Below are 21,373 nucleotides of genomic sequence, written 5' to 3'. Positions count from 1 at the left end.
AACTGAGAGTTATTACCCAGCCCTGTAATAAGGAATTATACTTCAGAAAGACTTTCAGATAAAATGAAGATGCAGCATTCATTTTTAGCAAACACTCACCGTTGCTGTTCAGGGTTTTCATCATAACTTCCATCTGGGCAAACTCATAGCTGTAGTCTTGTTCAGATGAAGCCTCGCTCCCCGTCTCCACGTCATGGTCTGAGAATCCTTCTTTGATCAACTCTCTTTCGACGTCTTTTAATCTGTCCCTTCTCTTCCGCTTAGGCAAATTGATTCTACAGCAGAGAGCACAAAAAGTTGAGAGGAAGGAAACCCTTTCCGTTGTTTCATCAATATTACATAGACTATAATTGTAAGCAACATAGACCTCAGGAATCGTTTGTCTAAATGTTCTCAAACCTCACATGGACATTATCATTATTCAACATACTTCCCATGGAGATCATGCAAAGGATTTAAATGTGTTACTTCTGTTGCATGATCTACATGGGAAGTATGCTGAGTAACTGTGATAATGTCCATGTGAGGTTTGCCTTCATTTGCCTTAGTGGTCACAGAAAAACTGCATTCCCAGATCACGAGAACCTTGAGTCAAGAGAATTTGGGTAAAGAATGTTTATCTAAACATGTATGTTCCTTGACCTACTTTCATGGGATCTAATTAGTGCTAATAAATGTCAGTGTCAAGTTGGAACAAGTTCCAATCTAATTGTTTAAAGTTCTATAAAAATGTAACTAACTGTACAATATTTAAATATGTAAATGTGATATTTGAATATTGTTGCAAACGTCGCTACTAATACCTAAGGGATGATAACGCCTCCCTCCACCAAAAACAAAACAAACATACACATTACCGAAAGAAGTGGTTGTTTCCCCACAGTATCCGATCTCCATGCCACAGGTGGGCTAAAGAGTAGATCACTGTTCCATTTACACAGGTTCTGTTCAAAGAAGAAAAACAAAATGTGAATGTTTGATTTTCTAAGCCATTTAAGATCTGCATTCCATACATATGATATGATTGGACAAGTTCAAATTCCATTCAGACAAGAATATTGTTGTGCTTTGGAGTCCGGAAAAAAACAAAACAAAAAAAAACAAAAAAAAAAGGTATTCACTCATCATAGGCAAGTCAACTTCTAAATCTGCACTGAACCCTGGTGTATCTGTGAACGCCTGTGATATTTTGTGGTGGTTTTGTGTTTTTTGTATTGTTTAGAGTGGATATGAGTGAGTTTGGGGTGTGGTTCAGTGAGTGAGTTTGTGTGAGGAATGTGCCTGGGCTAATGAGGTGCGAATTGCCTAATTAGCCCAGGCACCTGTATAAAAGGGAGTGGTTGGGTATGTTAGTTTGTAGAGTGTTTGTGAGAGTGAGTGGTTCTTTTTTGTATAGTTTGTGTTTAAAGTCTGTTTTTGTGTTTGTCTTTTTTGGTTGGCCATTGTGCCTTTTGTTTCGTGTATTTTGTTTAATTAAGTCTTTTATTTTCCCTGCACATCCTGACTGAGTCTCCTTACCTCGGTCAGCCTGTCACAACGCCTGAATACCATAGCGCTGCCACTGAATGATTTTTCCAGTTTCCCTTTTCGTCATCAGTCATTAAACTGATGGGCGAGTCATTATTGAGTGTCAATGAAAATCAGTGAATACCCAACACTGTTATATTTGAATAATAATTTAAGCACTCCAGACAAAAAGCCAAAAGCCCTTGCGCTTGTATGTACTTGACCAAAAGGCACTTTATGAAGAATTATTAGTATTCGTATTAGGAATTGTGTTGGGCATTTATACTAAAACATATTGTAGCATTTAGTTTAACCCACTCTAGTGCAGGTGTGGCATATATATATATATAAATGCTATTGCTTTAAATGGAGAACATAGTGAACTCCAGGGACACTGAAATACAGAACACACTCACGAGATGAACTGAACAGTAAATATTTGTACTTTTGGCCTTGGGCCTTCATTGGCATGCAGAACAGTGCATAACAAATTTAAGAGATTTAATTAGATAAACATGTATGCCTTTTATAGAAACCACCTGCATTCCTGTGTGTTTCGTTTTCATTTAGGAGGTTAATTAAACTAAACAGGGTTTTGGAAGCAGAAGTTATCCTCTAAACCTCAGAAATCAGAATAAATGTGAAAGCACATCATAAATAACTTGTTTTGTTCTGTTTATAACGGTACAGTTTACAAACACAAAAGTCATTATTTATTTGAGAAGTGAATTAAAAAAGCTGAAAGCTCAACTCATCATATGAGCCTTGTACTTAAAAACTCTCAATGGCTGGCTCTACAGTATGTACAGATCCCTGCCAGAATACTTTTAACACCTGAATACATACTATGGCTGGTGTAGCCAATAGACTAGAAAAGAACACACGGCTTAATTGGGTTAGCCTTTCTTATCATGGGACCGTTCTTGACCTGACCAGAAGCTTACTGCATCTATAAATATAGAACCACCCCCACCCGCCCCCCCCATAAAAAAAAAAAAAAAAAAACTACATTTAAACCGAAATAACTGAGATGATACAAAATGCTTATTACAGTTCACCTTCCTAAAGCAAAAAGTCAGGCTTCAGTCAAATTAAGTTAGTAATACAGTAGTGTGGAGAATCTGCAAAAACTATAGTGTCAATAGATTCTGTAAAGAGAAAAAACAGATCAACGATGCAAAATACAACCTTACAATAAACGTATAGATTAATGAATCCATTAGCATAACCTGCTTCACAAGCACGGTCCTTATAAAAAGGTAATGAAAAGCCAAGAGTCATAAGAGACTGCAATGTAAAGCTCTCGTCAGCTAAATCAACATTATGTACTGTACCATGGGAGTTATTGAAACATGGAGGTTTATTTACAACATTCAGAGCCCTAGCAATACAAAACAGCAAATGAGGTTATTGAGAGTTTGCTAGGAGGAAGAGAATCTCTCTTATGAGCATCCTAGTGATTCCAATTCATGCTCTCTCCTGAAACAATGCTGGTTCACTAATTGAAAAGAGTGGTGTATTGTGGGAATAGAAAACACTATGATGCTCATAGAGAAACTCTTTTTCCTGGCACTCAGTAACTTGATTTTCTGTTTTGCACCGATAGGACTCTGAATGTTGTAAATAAAGGCTTCATGTTCCAATAGCTCCAACTAGGACACTCACAAGATACATTATCTTGCTCCTCATTAAGGCTCCAAAGTATTTCCCAGCTGAGTTACACCCCATGTTGTGTGAATTAAAATATATAAACAAATTGGGAGTATGGTGAAAAGCTACAGGACAGAGAACAAAGCGGGATGCAGCAATGGCAAACTCTGCCGGGTGTTCCGACACTAACGTTACACGTAAACCATCCGATTCGATTTTGAGTTCTGTTAAATATCCTTTTTCTGAAACAGCTACTGTTCAAACTGCTGTGCATTCACAATTGTTCTGCACAGCTTTCTTCATTGCGAGGACGGCTGGAAGGCAGTCAGTGCTAAGCACGGGGGCTGTGATCTGGTTCTGGAATTCACAATAGAGAACATTGTTTCACATGGTTTACAACAATGTGCTTGGTTATTAATGTAATGCTACTAAGGTATGCAGGTCGACTTAAAAAAAGAAATCCTATTCTAAAAGATGAATGAAGCTTGTGGTAATTAGTGCACTTCTTAAACAGCTGCAGAAATAGGGCAACCCAAGACTTAGTTAATAGCCTTTCAAGATCATTTTTGCTAACATTAATGTATAGGTTTTTAGTACTTTGAGGTTTTAAGCCTTTATAAATGAGAGTCCTACTGTAGATCAGCATTCAGTATCCCACCTGTATATGCTCTTTTACAGTAATGATGTCTTTGTTATAAGCATCCCATTGTGACCTATTACAAAAACTCACACGTTGAAAAGTCTGCATACACAAAACAATGATTCCTGAGAGCATTAGAAAACTTCCACCGGGGTCTAGATAACTGACCTTATCTGACATTAACCTTAACTGAGGCAACGGTGACTAACCTTACAGTACTTGTAGCAGCATCGTAGGTCACTGCTGCTTTAATAAAATTCAATGGTCATTTTCTATATTCTTAACAAACACATCCTGTTTCAGTCCTATTAGATTAAACAGCATGACTGTAGTTTCTAAATGTTTTTTTTTCCCCCCCAGTGTTCAACTGAAGTAAAATTTAAGAGGGCATTACCTGGCATTCTCTATTGGCGTGAGAGCTACATCTCCGTCTGTAGCAATCTCAAGAATGCAGTGCTCTAGCTGAATTCCAATCCCAAATAACTGGATATCCTGAGACGTGTCTGCACCTACTCTGTTGTGTTCCTGTTAAAATAAAATGTTAAACCATTACATTAAACCAATATATATCTGCCTGGAAAGTAGGTAGCAAAATGGTCTTATTCGGTAGAGGTTTATTTGACTAATTGAATGCAACCATATCTGTCATCTAAGCATTTGATATGCCATCAGTACGGTAAACCAGGTTATGTTTCACTGGTGCAAATTAAGTGGTATGAAATTATCCTCTTGACTGAGATTTCGGTAACTATAAAGATGATACACACTTGACAGCGATTAAAAAAAAAAAAAAAGGTAACGTGTGCCACATTATCATTGAATCCTGCACTGTATGACCTTATAAATTACAGTATAAGGTTACAATAACAACCAAGCTGTTTTGAAAATGAAAGCTAATTCCAGCATGGTACCACTACATTTAAAAGATTCATATATATAAAAAACTAACAAAAAAAACACAGAAAACATAACTTTACAGAACTGTATCATCATTGCTTAGGTATAGAGAGGAGTTTGACAAAAAAAATAAAATACATCCACCGTAGTTTAAATGGGCTGTCTCCCATATGACCATTTACAATGAACAAACTGTAAGGGTGATTGGAAGCACTCAGTTTGCATGTGCTACCATATCCCAGACTGCACACCATTTTATCTGACAAGGCAGTCTCAAAAGTGAATAAACTTCATTGCTGATTTCCACCTTCAACTTCCCTGAAATCTATGAGGAATGGTCACTTACAACACCAGAACCATTTAAACACCTTAAACAGTGTGGTCCTCACTGCCCTTCACCCTGCTGTCATTATTATGACCTGTGTTTCCACTATTGTCCATGTAGATACAAGACACCCAAAACATTATTTTTATTATTGTCTTTCAGGGAAAATACACACCACTGAAATTACTTGTTTTAATCAGAATATACTTTAAGAAATGCACATCAGCAAGAGTACTGTTTATAATAACCACAATTAAGTAATTACAGTTTGGAACTAAACGTTTTATTATTATTTGTTTATTTAGCAGACACTTTAATCCAAGGCGACTTAGAGACTAGGGTGTGTGAGCTGTGCATCAGCTGCAGAGTCACTTACAACATCTCAGCAGAAAGACGGTGCCCAAGGAGGTTAAGTGACAGTGAGTCAGTGAGTGAGCCAGAATTTTTACTCTTTTCTTTAACCATCGGAAAACACAGCCTCCAAGTTGAGTTTTACTGCGCTCCTCTCCCTTACTATGTAGCTTTGTTTTAGGATAACAGAAGCAACTGACCTATAAATCACAGAGCAACAACCACCAATGTCTTTCTATTATAACCCTCTCAAGGACATCCCCGTGATAAAAGTTCACTTTATCATTATTGGAAAAGGACATCAAAGCAAACTATTCCTATATTCCCATTATACCAACAATGCCGGTAATAATATCACATTACCTTGAAAAACTGTATAAAATGGTTACCAACTACTGCACTTGTAAGATCTCTCCAGAGTGTCAAACTATATCATGTTATATTTCTTTTATGAAAAACTGAGATAAAGGAAGGCCTACTCAACCCTGTTACTGTGTAACCTCAACACTAATTAAAAGGTAAAATGCTTGTGAGCATGTTCTGTAGACCCGTAAAGCAGGGTTGTGAATAAAGTCTGACTTAAACAACAATCCCACAGTTAAATACACTCCTTTAAATATCTGCAAACATAAAGGATGATGGGAAAGGCCAGATAGCAACCAAATCATTTTAAAGCTGTATGCACAATTATAAACCGATAAACTGAAACTTAGGAAAACTGATACACAAAAACACTGGTAATACTAATAACAAAAGAAAAGGTTACCATTAAAAAAACCCTGCAAATACTGTACTACTAATACAACACAATTTCTAGGGTCCTACTCCGAGTACAGAGTATCCATTCTCTTCTCTTTTATACCTACAGCAGGTCTAAAGAAAAATGGATAGTCATTAATATTTATTAATGTCCACTTCTGGCAACTGGCACCACCTGCATGCAGACCCACTAAAAACACAGCTACAGGGGAGAAGCCGACAACAATTACTTTTGGAATTAACCCTTTACATACAAAACCTATAATTACAACACGGTGTACAACTAACTCTCACTCAGCTGTGTTCTGTGACATAAGGAATTATTTATTAGGAGTTTACTATAAAAAAAAGAATGAAAACATTTCAGTAGTTTGATTACAATGTGATACAATACTGCCATTTCTTTTCATTCAACGCAGTCTATAGTACATAAATATTAACTTATAAAAATACGCGTATACTGCTATGCCATTCCCACACACAAAATAAATTAAAGTACAAGCAGACAGGACCTCTTTGTAAACACACGTTACCCTATAAAAATATCTTATCTTCAAACGAACCAGCACAGAAAGTGTCACAAGCAATACCATTTTCTGACTGTATGATCACCAGTGAAACAAAGACACCATGTCTTACCTTTAAATAGTAGACCAGAAGCTCATTAAGGGCAGGATCAGCATTCAAGTTGACTAGAAAACATTTATCCTCTCCGACCTTGATACCAGAGGACTCAAGAGAAATTCCCATACTCTCGAGCTGTTTCTGCCTCTCCTGCAGAAATGAAAACAATTCCCACAGGTGTCCAAAATGATTAACATCAAAATGGTGCGGGAGATCTTCCCTACAGGTCTAGGTCTATACAAACCTTTCCAATTGCAGTTCTATTAGAAAGGTAACTTGAATGGAATGCTAAAACAAGGCTCTGTTAGTTTGAATAACTGGATTGCTTTGTTGAAAATATATTTTTTTTAAACCTCTATCTATGATTATTATGTTTTTAATTCAGAACTATACAGAAAAAAGCAAACTCCAAATGCACAAACTAAATGGAACTGAACTTTTGTAGTAGGCATTGAATATTGTACCTGTGCAATTTCTTCAGTTTTTCGAAGTTTCTCCTCCCAGGTTACGGTCATTTCTTGGATAAGTTTCTCAGATTCCTCAAGTTTTTCTTTCAGTTCTGGTGCCTTCATTGACTAAACACCAAAACAGAATTGCTTTCTCACTTAATTGGTACAACGGTATTCCTTTGAGATACTTTGTATATTTTTTCACACGGTGCCAATAAAAAATATAGCACATTATGACACACCAATCTATTTACAATACAATTCACATTTTTTCAAAATATGAAATTCAGGTGAAGAGAATTCTTTTAATTTGTGAACTAAAATATTTGGCTAGATTTACTAAGCTTTTGCCCCAGTGCCAATCAGTACAAAAAAAAAGATTGTTTCAAAAACACGAAACAATGAATATATTACATTATTATGATTTTTCTTTTTATGTTGAGTGAATTGGCAGAAATTCTTTCACACACACACATATTTTACCTCAGCTTGTGACAGTTGCTCCCTCAGCTTTTCCACTTCTTCCCTCAGCTCTCTGATGATCCTGGCATTGGGGTCCTCATTCACCACGGCGTGGTTGACTATCCTCTTGGCCCTGTCCGCGTATCTCAGAGTGGAGAGTGTTTCCTCGTAGTTGTCAGCAGCCGGGCTCACTGTAGCTATCATGGCAGTCTTGCTGTTTCCTCCCAAGTTATCCTATTTCAAATGAGTGTGAATGTAACCTCTTTAAGACTATTAACTCAGAAAGGGTTTCATCAAGGGTTTAAGTAACATTTTAAGAAACAAACTTGATTAAGCAATGTTGACATGTATTAAATGTGCTAAAATCAGTTTGCACAGAAGTGATATTGAGAAAAAGGTGCTAAAAGATACTAAACATGAAATCAGGAAAAAAAATCAAATGAAAGGAAAAAAATGGATAAGAACAATAGCAAGATTATCAGACAGATATCAAACATTTACATAAAATAGACAATTAAAACAATACAAAAATAAATACAATCACAGTAAATAAACCTGTTGTGAAAAAAATACAAATACAGCATGCAGAACATGGCATTTTCCTTTGCAGTTCATTGTCATTTTAAATTAATATTACCTTACTGCATTATCAGTTCCCGAAAAGTGCAAAATGCAGTACAGTGCATGTGACTTTTAATTTGTACTTTATGTTTGCTAAAAAAATATATTGCACTCATTTAATTTTTTGTAAATAACGTTTTTCAAAATGTAAATGGTATCAAGTTACAAATGTATCACTGATAGCAGAAACCAGTTTCCTGCAACACTATCAGACAGATAAAAATGGGTAATGTCTGCATGCAGCTGGTTCCAAATTATTTATTTGGTAAACTATTTACATAATAACTATTGTTTTACCTTGAGCAGCCAAGTGAGAACCGAATCTCTGTAAGGCACAAACTTGGTTTTCCCCTTCCCGGCTGACTGGTCAGCTAATGCAGAAATAACCAAGCCCAATGTGGTGAGGGACCTAGTGGTGCAGACATGAACCAAAACGTACATTGGAATTAAATCTAAAATAAATTTCATTTAATTTCATTTCAAGATGTTATTGGAAAAAGGCCATATGAGCTATAATTAGCTCGTTTACAACAGCATCCAACAATAACATATTACAATCACATAAAACACACAGAATACACATTTAAAACACTACACAACATCATATACAGGGTTTCTTCAGATAATGAAAGAACATTTTTTATTTGACCATGGGAAGTCTCTGATCTAAGTCCCATCGGCAATGCATTCCAATCTGAAACTGCAGCAAAAGCAAAAGATTTCCTTCCAGTAGCACTTTTTACTAACAGTATTTTAAAATATTTGCTTACATACATTTCGTAAGCTATAATCACAGGTAAACTCCTCGACTAGATTTCTCACATAAACAGGCAGTTTTTTAAGCGCGTCTTTGAAAAGAATCTGATTCCAGTGAAAGTTCCTTCTATGATCAGGTGACAACAACTTTAACCTAGACTACAAGGTACAGTGATGTTCTAAAGGAGTACACTGAAGAAAAATCTACAAATCCTGTCAAAAAAGTAATTAAAGTGTATTCTTTTATACAGGACGGAAAGACAGATCTACTGCATACATTATTTTGATTAACCTCTTGCAGTCTGAACCCATGATTAAGTACCGGTAAGTACAGGTACTTACAGATGTCCAAGTTTAGGGCACATTGTCAGCATAAGTACAGTAATAGGGAGATTTGTCAGCATTGCTGGAGGGAGGGACCAAGGCTAATTCCATTTTAAGATTCAGATTGGATTTTTATCTCAATGGTTACCTGTTATACCATTTTTTATGTATTATCGCATATCTTTTTTTTAAACATGCTTGGTAATAATGTTTAATGAACTGAACATAGTTCGAAAGTGTCCATATATACTGTAATTACTTTGCAAGCTATCAATTTCTTTTTGTACATCTTTGTAAGCATGCAGTAGCATTAGTACATCAAAACCTATTACAGCCCAAACAAATCGACCACAACTTGGAATGATACCATCTTTTGCATCTTTTAGCAGTCAGAGGAGTTCTTTAGAACAGACTCAGGATTAATTGTAGAACGGAAAACAACTGAAAAGAGAACAGAAGTAGCCGAGGTGTTTTATCACCAATATTGTTTAAATCTTCAAAAGCATTATCATACAATAAAACGAAATTAAGTATTTACTCAAGGGGAAGAGTTATAAAAATACAGGGGGAGTGCAGCAGAACAGTTTTAAAGACATACGGTTAAACTCTTAGTGGTGTGTGTGTGTGTGTGTGTGTGTGTGTGGGGTGTGTGTGGGGGGGGGGGTGGGGGTGTGTGTGGGGTGGGGGTGTGTGTAGGTGGGTGGGTGGGTAATGGAGGTGTCCTTGAATTTTCTTGACAAATTAGCTAGCATGTACAGGCAAGCAAGTTGGAAATTCTCAACAAAAAAGTGCAGGTACTCATATGTGCAGCTCGATGGAGCAGACTTGTGGTTCAGTTTTCTTTTTTCTACACATAAATATATATTTTAAAAAAAAATTAGACAATTTGGTGCCAATAAATAAACACTAAAATGTATAGATATTGATACACAATAATTTTTTGAATGCAAAATAAGCCTTAAATAACTGATAAAATATAACCAATTACTGAAAGTGTTGTATCCTCTGCATGTATCATTCAGTCATGTACTGTAATATAACACTTAAGTTACACCTTAAATGATAAGCATTAAGAAATTACACTATGTAATAACTACTGTAGAGGGTTTTGTTTCAAGATACCCTAAAAAAGGGGTATGTTACAATAAACAAAACTGTATAAAAAAATTGTGCTATGAAACAATTCTACAGAAAAGGTCCAAGTCAAACAATGCACAATAGGGGCTGAAATACTACTCTTTAAAAAAAAAAAAAAAAAAAGTAGTGTGCCCAATTTGAAATGTCCAATATGTGCCCACCCCCCCCCCCCCCGCCTCCCCTCAATGCAGCAATTCCCCACATAACTCAGGAGAACTGAATGTTCAGTGGGCATCTTCCAATCCCAAGACTGAGCCAGCTACCTATTTTTACACCCAGGAACTTGAGAGCGGATGCCAGCAAGCTACTGACTGCAGGACAGGCCAGCCCTGCAGGTGTCCGCTTTTGAGCTCACTGGGCGCCTGGCCAATCAGGAGAAACAGCCCCTTCCAGTTTTGCTTCTCTAATCCACAGGAGCGCCAGAGCCAATGCGCCGCTCTCTTTGGAATCTCCAGCGAAGGCTGGTTACTTCACACAGCTAGGACGCGAACCTGGACTTGTCCATTTTAATCTCCATAGTATTCTCTGAAATAATCCCCATACCTTCCAGACCCTGGGTACTCACCTACAACAGGACCTGACCATGTTACACTGATAGCCTTGGATTACAACATGTATCCCTATTATTTATGTATTTATTTTTTTCACTTATTACTTATCCTACAAAAATATATTCCGCGTGCTTCTCTGTTGTGTTTCTGTCTAGATTAATTACCATGAACTATTAAAAAAAATGCTTTTGAAAAGCCTTCTCAAAGCAGAACAAAAGGAAATGGGATGGAATTATGTCAGTTACACATAAATGTACACCTTGTGAATTGATTTTTCATCATGGCATGGTCATCTTCCCGATGGGCATCTTTTGATACTGTTTTAAACATGTGTTTCGACAGCTTCTTTTTATCAACCTCTTCAACCCCAGCAATGCTTGTAAGGATTCACACTGGATATTGACTTGGCTATGGACCAATAACCTTGATGTTTTCACTCCCGTTTCAAAATATTTGATCAAAAGCAACATTTATTGCATGATTCAGCCAAAACAAAACCAGAAGAAACCTCTAAGTATTGTTTACACGCTTTCCGATGAAACGGCCTCTTCACAATTTGTTTTTTTTTGTGTGCTACGAAATAATTTTAAATACGTGTCACTACATAAGTTCACCACTGTATATCAGTCCTCACTTGTTTATATTGCTTCCTTCCTTCAGTCGCTCCCCCGCAGCTCCCGTTTTTGACACCCTCTCACTGCCGGCCAAGTCCACCAAACTAACTTTGCTCACCTTCTCTCCAGAGTTCTAAATAAAACAAAAAGGAAGCACATATTTGAAAACTATTTTCTCATTTACCATTAACAAAATAATGACATCACTCCTACCTGTTCTACAATTCCAATAGCTACATAGCTACACGAATATACAGGTTTAAAATAAACACATGTTATAGGAAAATAATTATATCTGTACCACATAACTGGCTGAAAGCATGTCAGTCAACAGGAGATTGATTAATGACAGGGTAGAAGTTGTTGAATGGGTGTGGAAAACTTCACCCTACCAGTAAAAATGACCAACAAATTGCAACATAATCTGAAAGCATGGCTTGCAAACAAAGATTTTTTTTGTTGTAATCTAGTGTAGTACCAGCTATCATGTTTTAATATAAAAGATACATGAAACTATAACAATGTGTTTCATTCAAAACTGCACATTTGAGACATTAGTGTGCAACAGGTAAGATTTACAGAATCCTGTACCGATCAAGTAGCCAAAAGGCCTCCAGTACACTATAATAAAACCTTTGTGATATATATCATACATTCACAATTTTCTTTTCAAGCATACAGTAACTTGCTTAACAGTATTTGCACTGTTCTTAATAATGCATAATTTTAACTGGTTTTGCTCAAAATCAAAACAATTCCATGAATGACACCTTAAATAAAGCTGTATCATGCCAAACATATTTTTTTCTTTTGGAAATCCCATCATGCTAGCTCACTACTTAGCTTGAAATACAGGCATCCTACATTATTATTATTATTATTATTATTATTATTATTATTATTATTATTATTTATTTCTTAGCTGACGCCCTTATCCAGGGCGACTTACAATTGTTACAAGATATCACATTATTTTTACATACAATTACCCATTTATACAGTTTTTTTTTTTTTTTACTGGAGCAATCTAGGTGAAGTACCTTGCTCAAGGGTACAGCAGCAGTGTCCCCCCCTCCTGGGATTGAACCCACAACCCTCCGGTCAAGAGTCTAGAGCCCTAACCACTGCTCCACACTGCTGCTACATCCACTATCTAATATATTTCAAAATAAGAAATACATTATTTATTAAAATACAAATTCATTTTTCCACTCAAGTGTATTAAATGTCATGGTAAAGAATACAAATAGATTTTTCAAAAAGTAGAAAGTGGTTTTCCCATAGAACACCGTGACTTATCAATAACTTCAAAACACTCAATACATGCATTTCAGGGTGAAACTAAAGAGTCATCCGAACTGTGCTTGAGGCTTTTTAGTCGTGGCCCTAAACTCACAAGATCATGGTAATTTGACTCACAAAAAATGCTTAATAATCATGTCTTAATCATTTTTTCCCTCTGGACTGTTCAGGTTCTGCACTGTACGATTTAGTATATTCATGCAGACCAGACAGCATAGATTGACATGGCTATAATACGATCTAATGAGTTGCTGATGCTCCAGGGGTACAGCACTACTTTCTATTTTATACTCCCAGCTGTTCAATAATGGTTGACTGTTGCGTAGTTATTAAAAGATGAATGTTCTGGTGGCCGGTCACTGGAGCCAGCATTATAAAACCAAAGGTGTGTTTTATATAAACATACTTGCACTCATCTATAAATTAATACATTTACTATAGCTATACGTACACATTGAGCTTCTTTTTACTGTCACACCTGCCAGTGTGAAAACCTTAAAACCCAGAATATGCACTTGAAATATTTAAAATGCACTTACTCCTGACTGTAGATCATAAAGTGTCTGGGTTACTATGATACTGAAAACTGCATGAGAGCGACTGCTTTCTTCATTCATGTTGGTAGCAGCCACTGTTCTCGATTTGTTACCTTCTGACATTAACGACTCTATGTCCTATAAGAAAAAAAAGAGACAAAAAAAACAAAGAATATTCAGTGTTACTGTTAGCAAAAAGAATGTGCTTTTCCAAACACAGCTTTTCAGCACTGGGATGCAAAGTATACAATATCTGCCAAAGAACACTGTTACTTCCAGAATTCCAGACTGGAATTTAGAGTTCAAATTTGAAACAGAGCAACTACAGACACTATGTGCCAGCATGTCATTTAACATAGTATCTAATTGTGGGAAAATTCAGACACATAAAAGGGTTCGTTTCAGGTCAGCCCTCAGATCTGTATAGTAGTGCTATACAATACACATTATTAATTTACCGGTACATTTTCTTTTTATTATTATTTGTTTATTTAGCAGACGCCTTTATCCAAGGTGATTTACAGAGACTAGGGTGTGTGAACTATGCATCAGCTGCAGAGTCACTTACAATTACGTCTCACCCGAAAGACGGAGCACAAGGAGGTTAAGTGACTTGCTCAGGGTCACACAATGAGTCAGTGGCTGAGGGGGGATTTGAACCGGGGACCTCCTGGTTACAAGCCCTTTTCTTTAACTACTGGACCACACAGCCTCTGTTATAGGAAGGGGGAGCTTTATGAGGAGTCACACTTTAATCGATATATTATTGTCAGTGCTAACCATGATTTAAAATCACATTCCTTATCTCAGCATTACTGTTAACCCCTGTTACTGTGCTAAGAATCTTCACATATATATAATAATTCAGAATACACAAATATTAATAGAACGCTAGAAAAACAGCTGCATCTTGGTACCTTTGCATATGGTCTGACTGCAGCTAGACTATTACAGAGCATTTGAATTACTACGAAGGAAGTGACTAGTTACCAGGAAGCAGCAGTAACTTTAACTAAAAGCGTTGTCTTTCAATTATCTGCACATTCCAAAATGAATATAATACAAGCAAAAAAAAAAAAAGATATTCAACAGAAAAATGTGGAAGCAGAGATTAATGTTGCTGACACACTGCCACAACTGTGAATTCAAAAGAGCTGTCAGTATGATAACAATGATAACAATGTTGATGACCATGAGCTATATCAATAAATAGTATGTACAGAATAGCACAGAAGAAGAATTTGCAATGAAATGTTTAACCACAATTTGGTAAGCAATTGTCGAGATTTATGCAAAAAAGTAACCAATTATTAGTATTATTATTATTATTATTTATTTCTTAGCAGACGCCCCCTTATCCAGGGCGACTTACAATTGTTACAAGTTATCACATTATTTTTACATACAATTACCCATTTATACAGTTGGGTTTTTACTGGAGCAATCTAGGTAAAGTACCGTGCTCAAGGGTACAGCAGCAGTGTCCCCCACCTGGTATTGAACCCACGACGCTCCGGTCAAAAGTCCAGAGCCCTAACCACTACTCCACACTGCTACCCGCATACATATGCATATTGACAGATGCATGAAATGGAGAGAGAGACACCTACATATTTAATCTAGAATTGATTATTGGAATGCACTTTTTTCTGGTGTCCCAAAACGTGTGGTATCCCGCTTGCAGCTTGTTCAGAATACCACTGCTAGAATTCTGACTAAAACCAGGAAAAGTGAACATATTACCCCTTTGGCCTCTTTACACTGGCTCCCTGTGCAGTAAAGAATTGATTTTAAGATTTTGCTGTTAACTTACAAGGCCCTGAATGGATTAGCACCTAGTTATTTGCAGGAGTTAATGACCCCATATCTTCCAAACCAGACTCTGAGGACACAGGATGTGGGGCTACTGGTTATTCCTAGGGTCAACAAAAGCAACACGGGAGGTAGGGCTTTTTCTTGTAGAGCTCCTAAATTATGGAAAGCTCTGCCTTCATTTGTCAGGGAAGCTGGGACCGTTACAGTTTTCAAGTCCAGACTAAAAACGCACTTTTATAAAATGGCTTTCTTATCTTAGTGGATTTTAATGTAACTTTAAAATTGCTGCTTTTGTATTGTGTGTATACTGTTATTTAAATGGTCTGATTATGGCAGATGTATGTGTGACATGCTATACAAATGTATTGTGGTTTGTTCTTTTTTTTCTGTTGTGTACTGTAAAGTGCTTTGCGATACTTTTGTATAAGAAGCACTATACAAATGCAATAAATCAATCAATCAATCAATAAATATATAGCCCCAGAATCTGTAATTCACAATAACTTAAGCTAAATAATGTTAATGCCAACTTTCATGACAATTGGATAAGTGGTTATCCATATATATGGAATAACGTGAAGGGTGACATGGGTACGTCAGACTGTCGCCACTATGTCTCCATGGCAGGGGATATTATCCCCACAGGATATGGACAGTAAGAGGTAAGAAAACTGATTTTGCAACTCAGTTTCAATACTTTAATTGTAGGAGTCTGTATGCTCTCCATGTCTCGCTCAAAATCTTGTATTCAATCTGCTGTGCAGCTTTTATAACTGTACTAGGTTCACAACATAACATGTTTAAAAGATGTAGGGCTTATTTATAGTAGATCTGCAGCTGTTTAGATCATTACAAGCAAATTGAGTCTCAATAGGAGACGTTTAAAACATTAAAACATGTATAGTTTTCTACCAAACCTAGAAAGTACAAATGGTCTTGATTTATGAAGCTTCTCATCTAAAATAACTCAGACATTCTTGTTACTATAAGAGATCACCTTGTGAGTTTGGGTAAGAGAAACAATGCGAAGCTGGCAGCTCTAAATGTGTTCCTCCATATCATATACAAAGAGACTCCTTACACATACTACTATTAAACAAAGTACATATATTTTTTTTCTTAAAATGGAGCTGTATGTTGTATGCATGGGACATAATCTGTACACAGGATAATATGTACTAGACCGGTGATAGGTAGATTTTCTACACACGATTTATATAAAAATACTCTTAGGGCTGCTGTGCTATAGACCTACACTATAGACCCTATAACTACATTTTGCTTCTTGGTTGCTTTGCTTACTAGTTGTCATAGCAACTTTAGAGGTGTATCTATCCATCACAAACTATTTAAAAGTTCACTGTTGTCAGTCTTTTCTTTTTATAGATCACAGTTCACTGTGTATTGCAAACACAGACGTAGTCTTACACTACTAAAATGGGCTCACTATGGGAACAATTTTGAAGTACAACTGGCATCAGTATTTTTAGCCAAGCTTGACACCATCTGATTTTAGAACCAAGAGTTGTGTTTGCATAATTCTGCTACATTTGGAGGGAGGGGGAGGAAGTTCTTCTGTTTATGTTTCAGAAACCCTTTATTAGCCTCTCAGGAACAGGCACCAAGCATGCTCAAGCAAAGCAAAATATGAGGTATGCTGCACTTTGCAAGACACTATACCACTCCAATGAAAAGTGCAGGATCCCAGGGCTAGAAATCTGTAAACTAACTATTTTATAAAAATGAATATATTATATATATATATTATATTTTCTATTATACCTGCTGCTATAATAAAACAATATTTACCCGAGGGAAGACTACTGTTACCGACGGGGCTATAACGCACAAAGCCGCAGGTAATAATAGTCTTCCCGAGGGGCATTTAATTTTCCACTATGGTTGAGTCTGCAGTACATATTTAATAAATGAATCAGTCAAGAAAATAAGTGAGGAAAGGTTGGCTCGTAAATACGACTATATATTTTGTTTTAATATAGCTGATACAGAATAAGCAAATAAATAAACGTAAATACATAAATAACAGAAAATGCTTTTGAAGTTCATGCTGTTTGTCGACTGCTGCATAATCCAGTTTATATCCCGCCCGTCATATATGTTTTCGTCAAGTTGAATTTCAGAAAGTCAGAAAACAGTGACAGTGATGTTTTAATCACCATTTTACTGTTTGGAGCATCTTTCTTTTGTAGTATGTTTTGTAATTAATTTTCTGTTAACTCACAGAATCGGTATTCAGCCATTTTCTCTTGTGAAGAGTGCAGGGGAGAAAGGTGTTCCTTTGAAAAGCGGCGGGACTGACAGTGATGTGAACCAATCACATGACAGACAGTGTCTGGGCCCGGGTTCTGGCTACCTGGGTTACAATACCATGTAGTGTGAAACCACGCACCCGGGTCTGTAACAAGCTGCTTTCGGGCCAACCCTGCTTTATCAAAAGTAGTGTGAAATCGCGTAGCCGACCCGCATGACACCAGGTCCTATCTAGGTAGGTTCCGACCCGTGTAGAGTATGCCAGTGTGAAAGGGGCTGTACTTTAAGGAAATGTTGCTTTCAGTACAGTTTGGAACACATTTGCTAGTAAATTTAAGTAACATACTGAGTGCAATTATAATAAGCAATTCTTGGGAGTTATTCAAATATAAATACAGCTTCTGCCTTTTATCCACTCTTTCTCTATAAGCTGAATCCAACTCCTGATGTACAGGTGTTTTAGTTTGTTGTATCGCTGATACAAAACCAGCCAACTATTACTGCTGCTTTGTGGAATTCTGATTTTTCTTGACGTTCTTTTTACTTCTGTATCTGCGGAACCCCAGCTTTTTAAAGGACTTGTGTATAACCTGTCAAGTTTCTCTGTCTTTTGTACTGTTTTTACAAACCAAAATTCACGCAATAGTTACAGTAGGCTCCATCAAATTCTGCAAAGACAAAATATATTTTTTTCTTTTGTTTATTTCTATTATATACTTTTTTTTAAACAGTGTACCACATTTTACAGCTATTTTTCCTCATCTAACATCTTGTCCCATGATGACTAACTTTTTTTGGGAGGACAACATTCTTTCCTTGCACATTAATACTAAACACATTGCCATGAGATTTACAGTATTTTATATTAAAACAAGAAATGCAACATATTGTACACAATCTCATATATAAGCATTTCATTTCTAGAATTATATATATATATATATATATATATATATATATATATATATATATGAATTTTATATATATATATATATATATATATATATATATATATATATATATATATATATATATATATATATATATATATATATATATGTGTGTCAATCTTCATGTTTTAATAGTTTATAAATTCGATGGATTGTGCATGTCCAATAAATAACTAATATCTCTTCTGTTCAAACCATTAAAAACATTTTAATACTGTATAGCATTTATATCGAAAAAAATGTAAATATGGTAAATAGCACAACATGATTTTTTTCTAATCTGCTAATACCTTAGCGACTGTGGTGTTTAAACCGTTGTAATTTTTTTGTTGTTGTAACTTTACTAGATGTTGCATTGTCAAGTTCATGCATTAAGAAAGCAGCATCACTTTTTACAAAAAACAGAAATAACTTAAGTTTAAAAGATTAGTCTGTGCCTTGCCAGAGGCTCTCTTGGCAGCCATTATTGGGTTTCTTTGTAACCAAACAGAAGATCAGCTTCTTCCACAGCTAGCCAATCAGAAGTGATAGGGGTGGGATGTAAACACTTTAAAAATGTTTGTGTGTACAGTAGGTGCTAGACTTCCACAATTCAGTTTTCAGAACTTGCATGGCTCTCTAGAAATATACCCAGAGTCTTCAACAGAATGAACATAGGAAATATAAAGAAAAACTACTTGTCCGATGGGCAAAGTAGAACGGCAAAACTTGTTGTCCCTTCCACCCTACCTCAAAGCAGGTGACCGCAAGCTGAGACAAACCATCCACGTACGGACCCAACACCTTGTGCTCCCGAACCTTCAGAGAGATGCGATTCCTAGGTGAAGAAAGAAACAAAGAAAGGAAATCAAGACTTGGAAGTATAGAATTCAGCTTGGGTCTGCCATGGAAATTGATATGCTCGTCCAAGAATTTCAACCATGTATACTAGGCCTTTTCAGCTACTTATCTCAATTTTTTAAAAACATTTTTTATGGCCCTGTAAGCTAACATTTTAGCCAACAAATCATTCTAAGCAACACAGATACACGTGTTGTACCTCTAGTTTATATATCTGGCAATGATTTAAATTAACTTGTTGCATTGATATTACAAGCAAAGGTGACAAAATATGTTGCAGGCTCTAGGTTACTTAGACCAAAGCATTCTCTACTCTCTCTCTCTCATATTAACATCTCCCAGGTGCCTTTACTTTGGTTCAATTCCCACTGGACAAGGCCAACAGTCTTTATTTTAATCTATTTCGTTTTAAGTTGAGCAAGACAGGGTTTAGTTTGTGCAGGCCGAGTCGGAGACACAATTGTTAGGATACAATTTGGTATGTGAAATCTTGATTATAAAAAAAAAAAAATCTGATTCCCTGGATGACATTCAGTTCCAATACATCACACATTACTGAAAGTTCCTGAAGATACTGAAAAATGTACAAATTGGGAACAAACAGGCTTGTTTGATCCATCACGTTTGGCACATAATAAGATCATTATTGAAGTTTATAATGCAGTTGCATGCTGCTTATGTAATGCATAATTTCCTACAACACATTTTCCTTACTGGTTATACTAGTTAATATATTATACAAAATGGCAGCGTGCATTAAACGCTGTGTCCTCATTTCAGGGAAGACAATATGATGGCAATATTTCACCAACAGATCCCCTCCATGTAATTTTTAAAATTATTTCTGCTCTAATTATTTTATCTTGTGCAATAAATACAGAATAGAACAATTGTGTAGGGTCATATTTTTTGCCTGTACTATATTTGCATGTAAAAAGAAAGAAACATTGAGCAGTCATGCAGTACAATCATTCTCAACTGCCAATGAAAAGAGGCAGTTGTGCTTCACCACATAAGAGTATTAGCTAGCTTTCTTCAGAAGCATACACTTTCTGTTGGGAGTCTTTTGTTGGGCACTGCTGGATTCCACCTAGACATGGGTTTTCAAAGACTGACACCACGATTTAATACACTTGCTGGAGGTAGCCACTGGTATTCCACATGTTCTACAACAGCAAGATTTATTTGAAACAGCCCATCTTAGACCCCCTGTAGATGCTGGTGACAATGCAGCTACAGTAATGAAAGACCTATATTATATCATTCACATTACCCAAAATCCCAACACTTGATGAGCAGTTAATCCGATTCATTGTGCACTATTATTTCAGCATAATAGATTTAACAGCCACCCTGGGCAAGATTACGAGACTCTGGAGCCCTTTGTTCTTGCTTCAATGAAGTGGATTATACAGTAATTTCAATAGACTCCAAAAGCTGAAAAATATCTATAAACAGAAAACCACAATTAAGGCTTAATTATTGGTTGTGTATTAAAAAGAAAAAAAGCAAAGTGCTCTATAAAACTCTATAATTATTTTATATTGTCCTGTTTGTGTTTTTAGGCTCTGGATATTGTAGAGACATCAGAGACACAAGTTGCCACGTTCACAAACTTTACTTAAAAGATACTATATGGCTTTATTGCTTAATTATTTATTTTTGTAACACAGCAATACATTCAGTTTATACCTGTCTCTTATTAGGATACGCGGAAAACAACCAGAATGCATTGCAACGCAAATTAAAAACCTGTCCAGCTGAACATCGAGTCATATGGTCACCCTACTGTTACTCCTCTGCTGAGGCCTAGACAAACCAGGCCATTGATGGGCTGAAAGGAATGCCGTTGGCGGACAATCATGCAGGATAATTAACCTCAACACACAAACATTATTTTAATTTATTATTTTATATATAGTGTCATTTTTATTACATTAACACACCAGAGGCCAAGTTGTACAGGAGTATATTGTGATTGATCCTTAAAGGG

General features: G+C 36.2%; 1 protein-coding gene across 6 annotated transcripts in view; it reads right to left on the bottom strand.

The window, feature by feature from the left end:
* The window catches only part of LOC117400173 (kinesin-like protein KIF13A), a 122,134-nt gene that overhangs the window by 28,303 nt on the left and 72,458 nt on the right, over positions 1 to 21,373 (bottom strand). For all 6 annotated transcript variants that reach the window (XM_033999649.3, XM_034920320.2, XM_034920339.2 and 3 more), the window contains 10 exons: positions 19,270 to 19,357; positions 13,508 to 13,642; positions 11,687 to 11,799; positions 8,582 to 8,693; positions 7,685 to 7,897; positions 7,217 to 7,327; positions 6,768 to 6,902; positions 4,191 to 4,321; positions 858 to 944; positions 100 to 275 (listed from right to left, as the gene is read on the bottom strand). In XM_033999649.3, coding sequence (XP_033855540.2) covers positions 100 to 275; positions 858 to 944; positions 4,191 to 4,321; positions 6,768 to 6,902; positions 7,217 to 7,327; positions 7,685 to 7,897; positions 8,582 to 8,693; positions 11,687 to 11,799; positions 13,508 to 13,642; positions 19,270 to 19,357 — 1,301 coding nt within the window. The remainder of the gene's footprint in view (positions 1 to 99; positions 276 to 857; positions 945 to 4,190; positions 4,322 to 6,767; positions 6,903 to 7,216; positions 7,328 to 7,684; positions 7,898 to 8,581; positions 8,694 to 11,686; positions 11,800 to 13,507; positions 13,643 to 19,269; positions 19,358 to 21,373) is intronic.

Source organism: Acipenser ruthenus, chromosome 4, assembly GCF_902713425.1.
Source record: "Acipenser ruthenus chromosome 4, fAciRut3.2 maternal haplotype, whole genome shotgun sequence".
NCBI classification, from domain to species: Eukaryota; Metazoa; Chordata; class Actinopteri; order Acipenseriformes; family Acipenseridae; genus Acipenser; species Acipenser ruthenus.
This window is presented reverse-complemented; position numbering and strand designations above follow the sequence as displayed.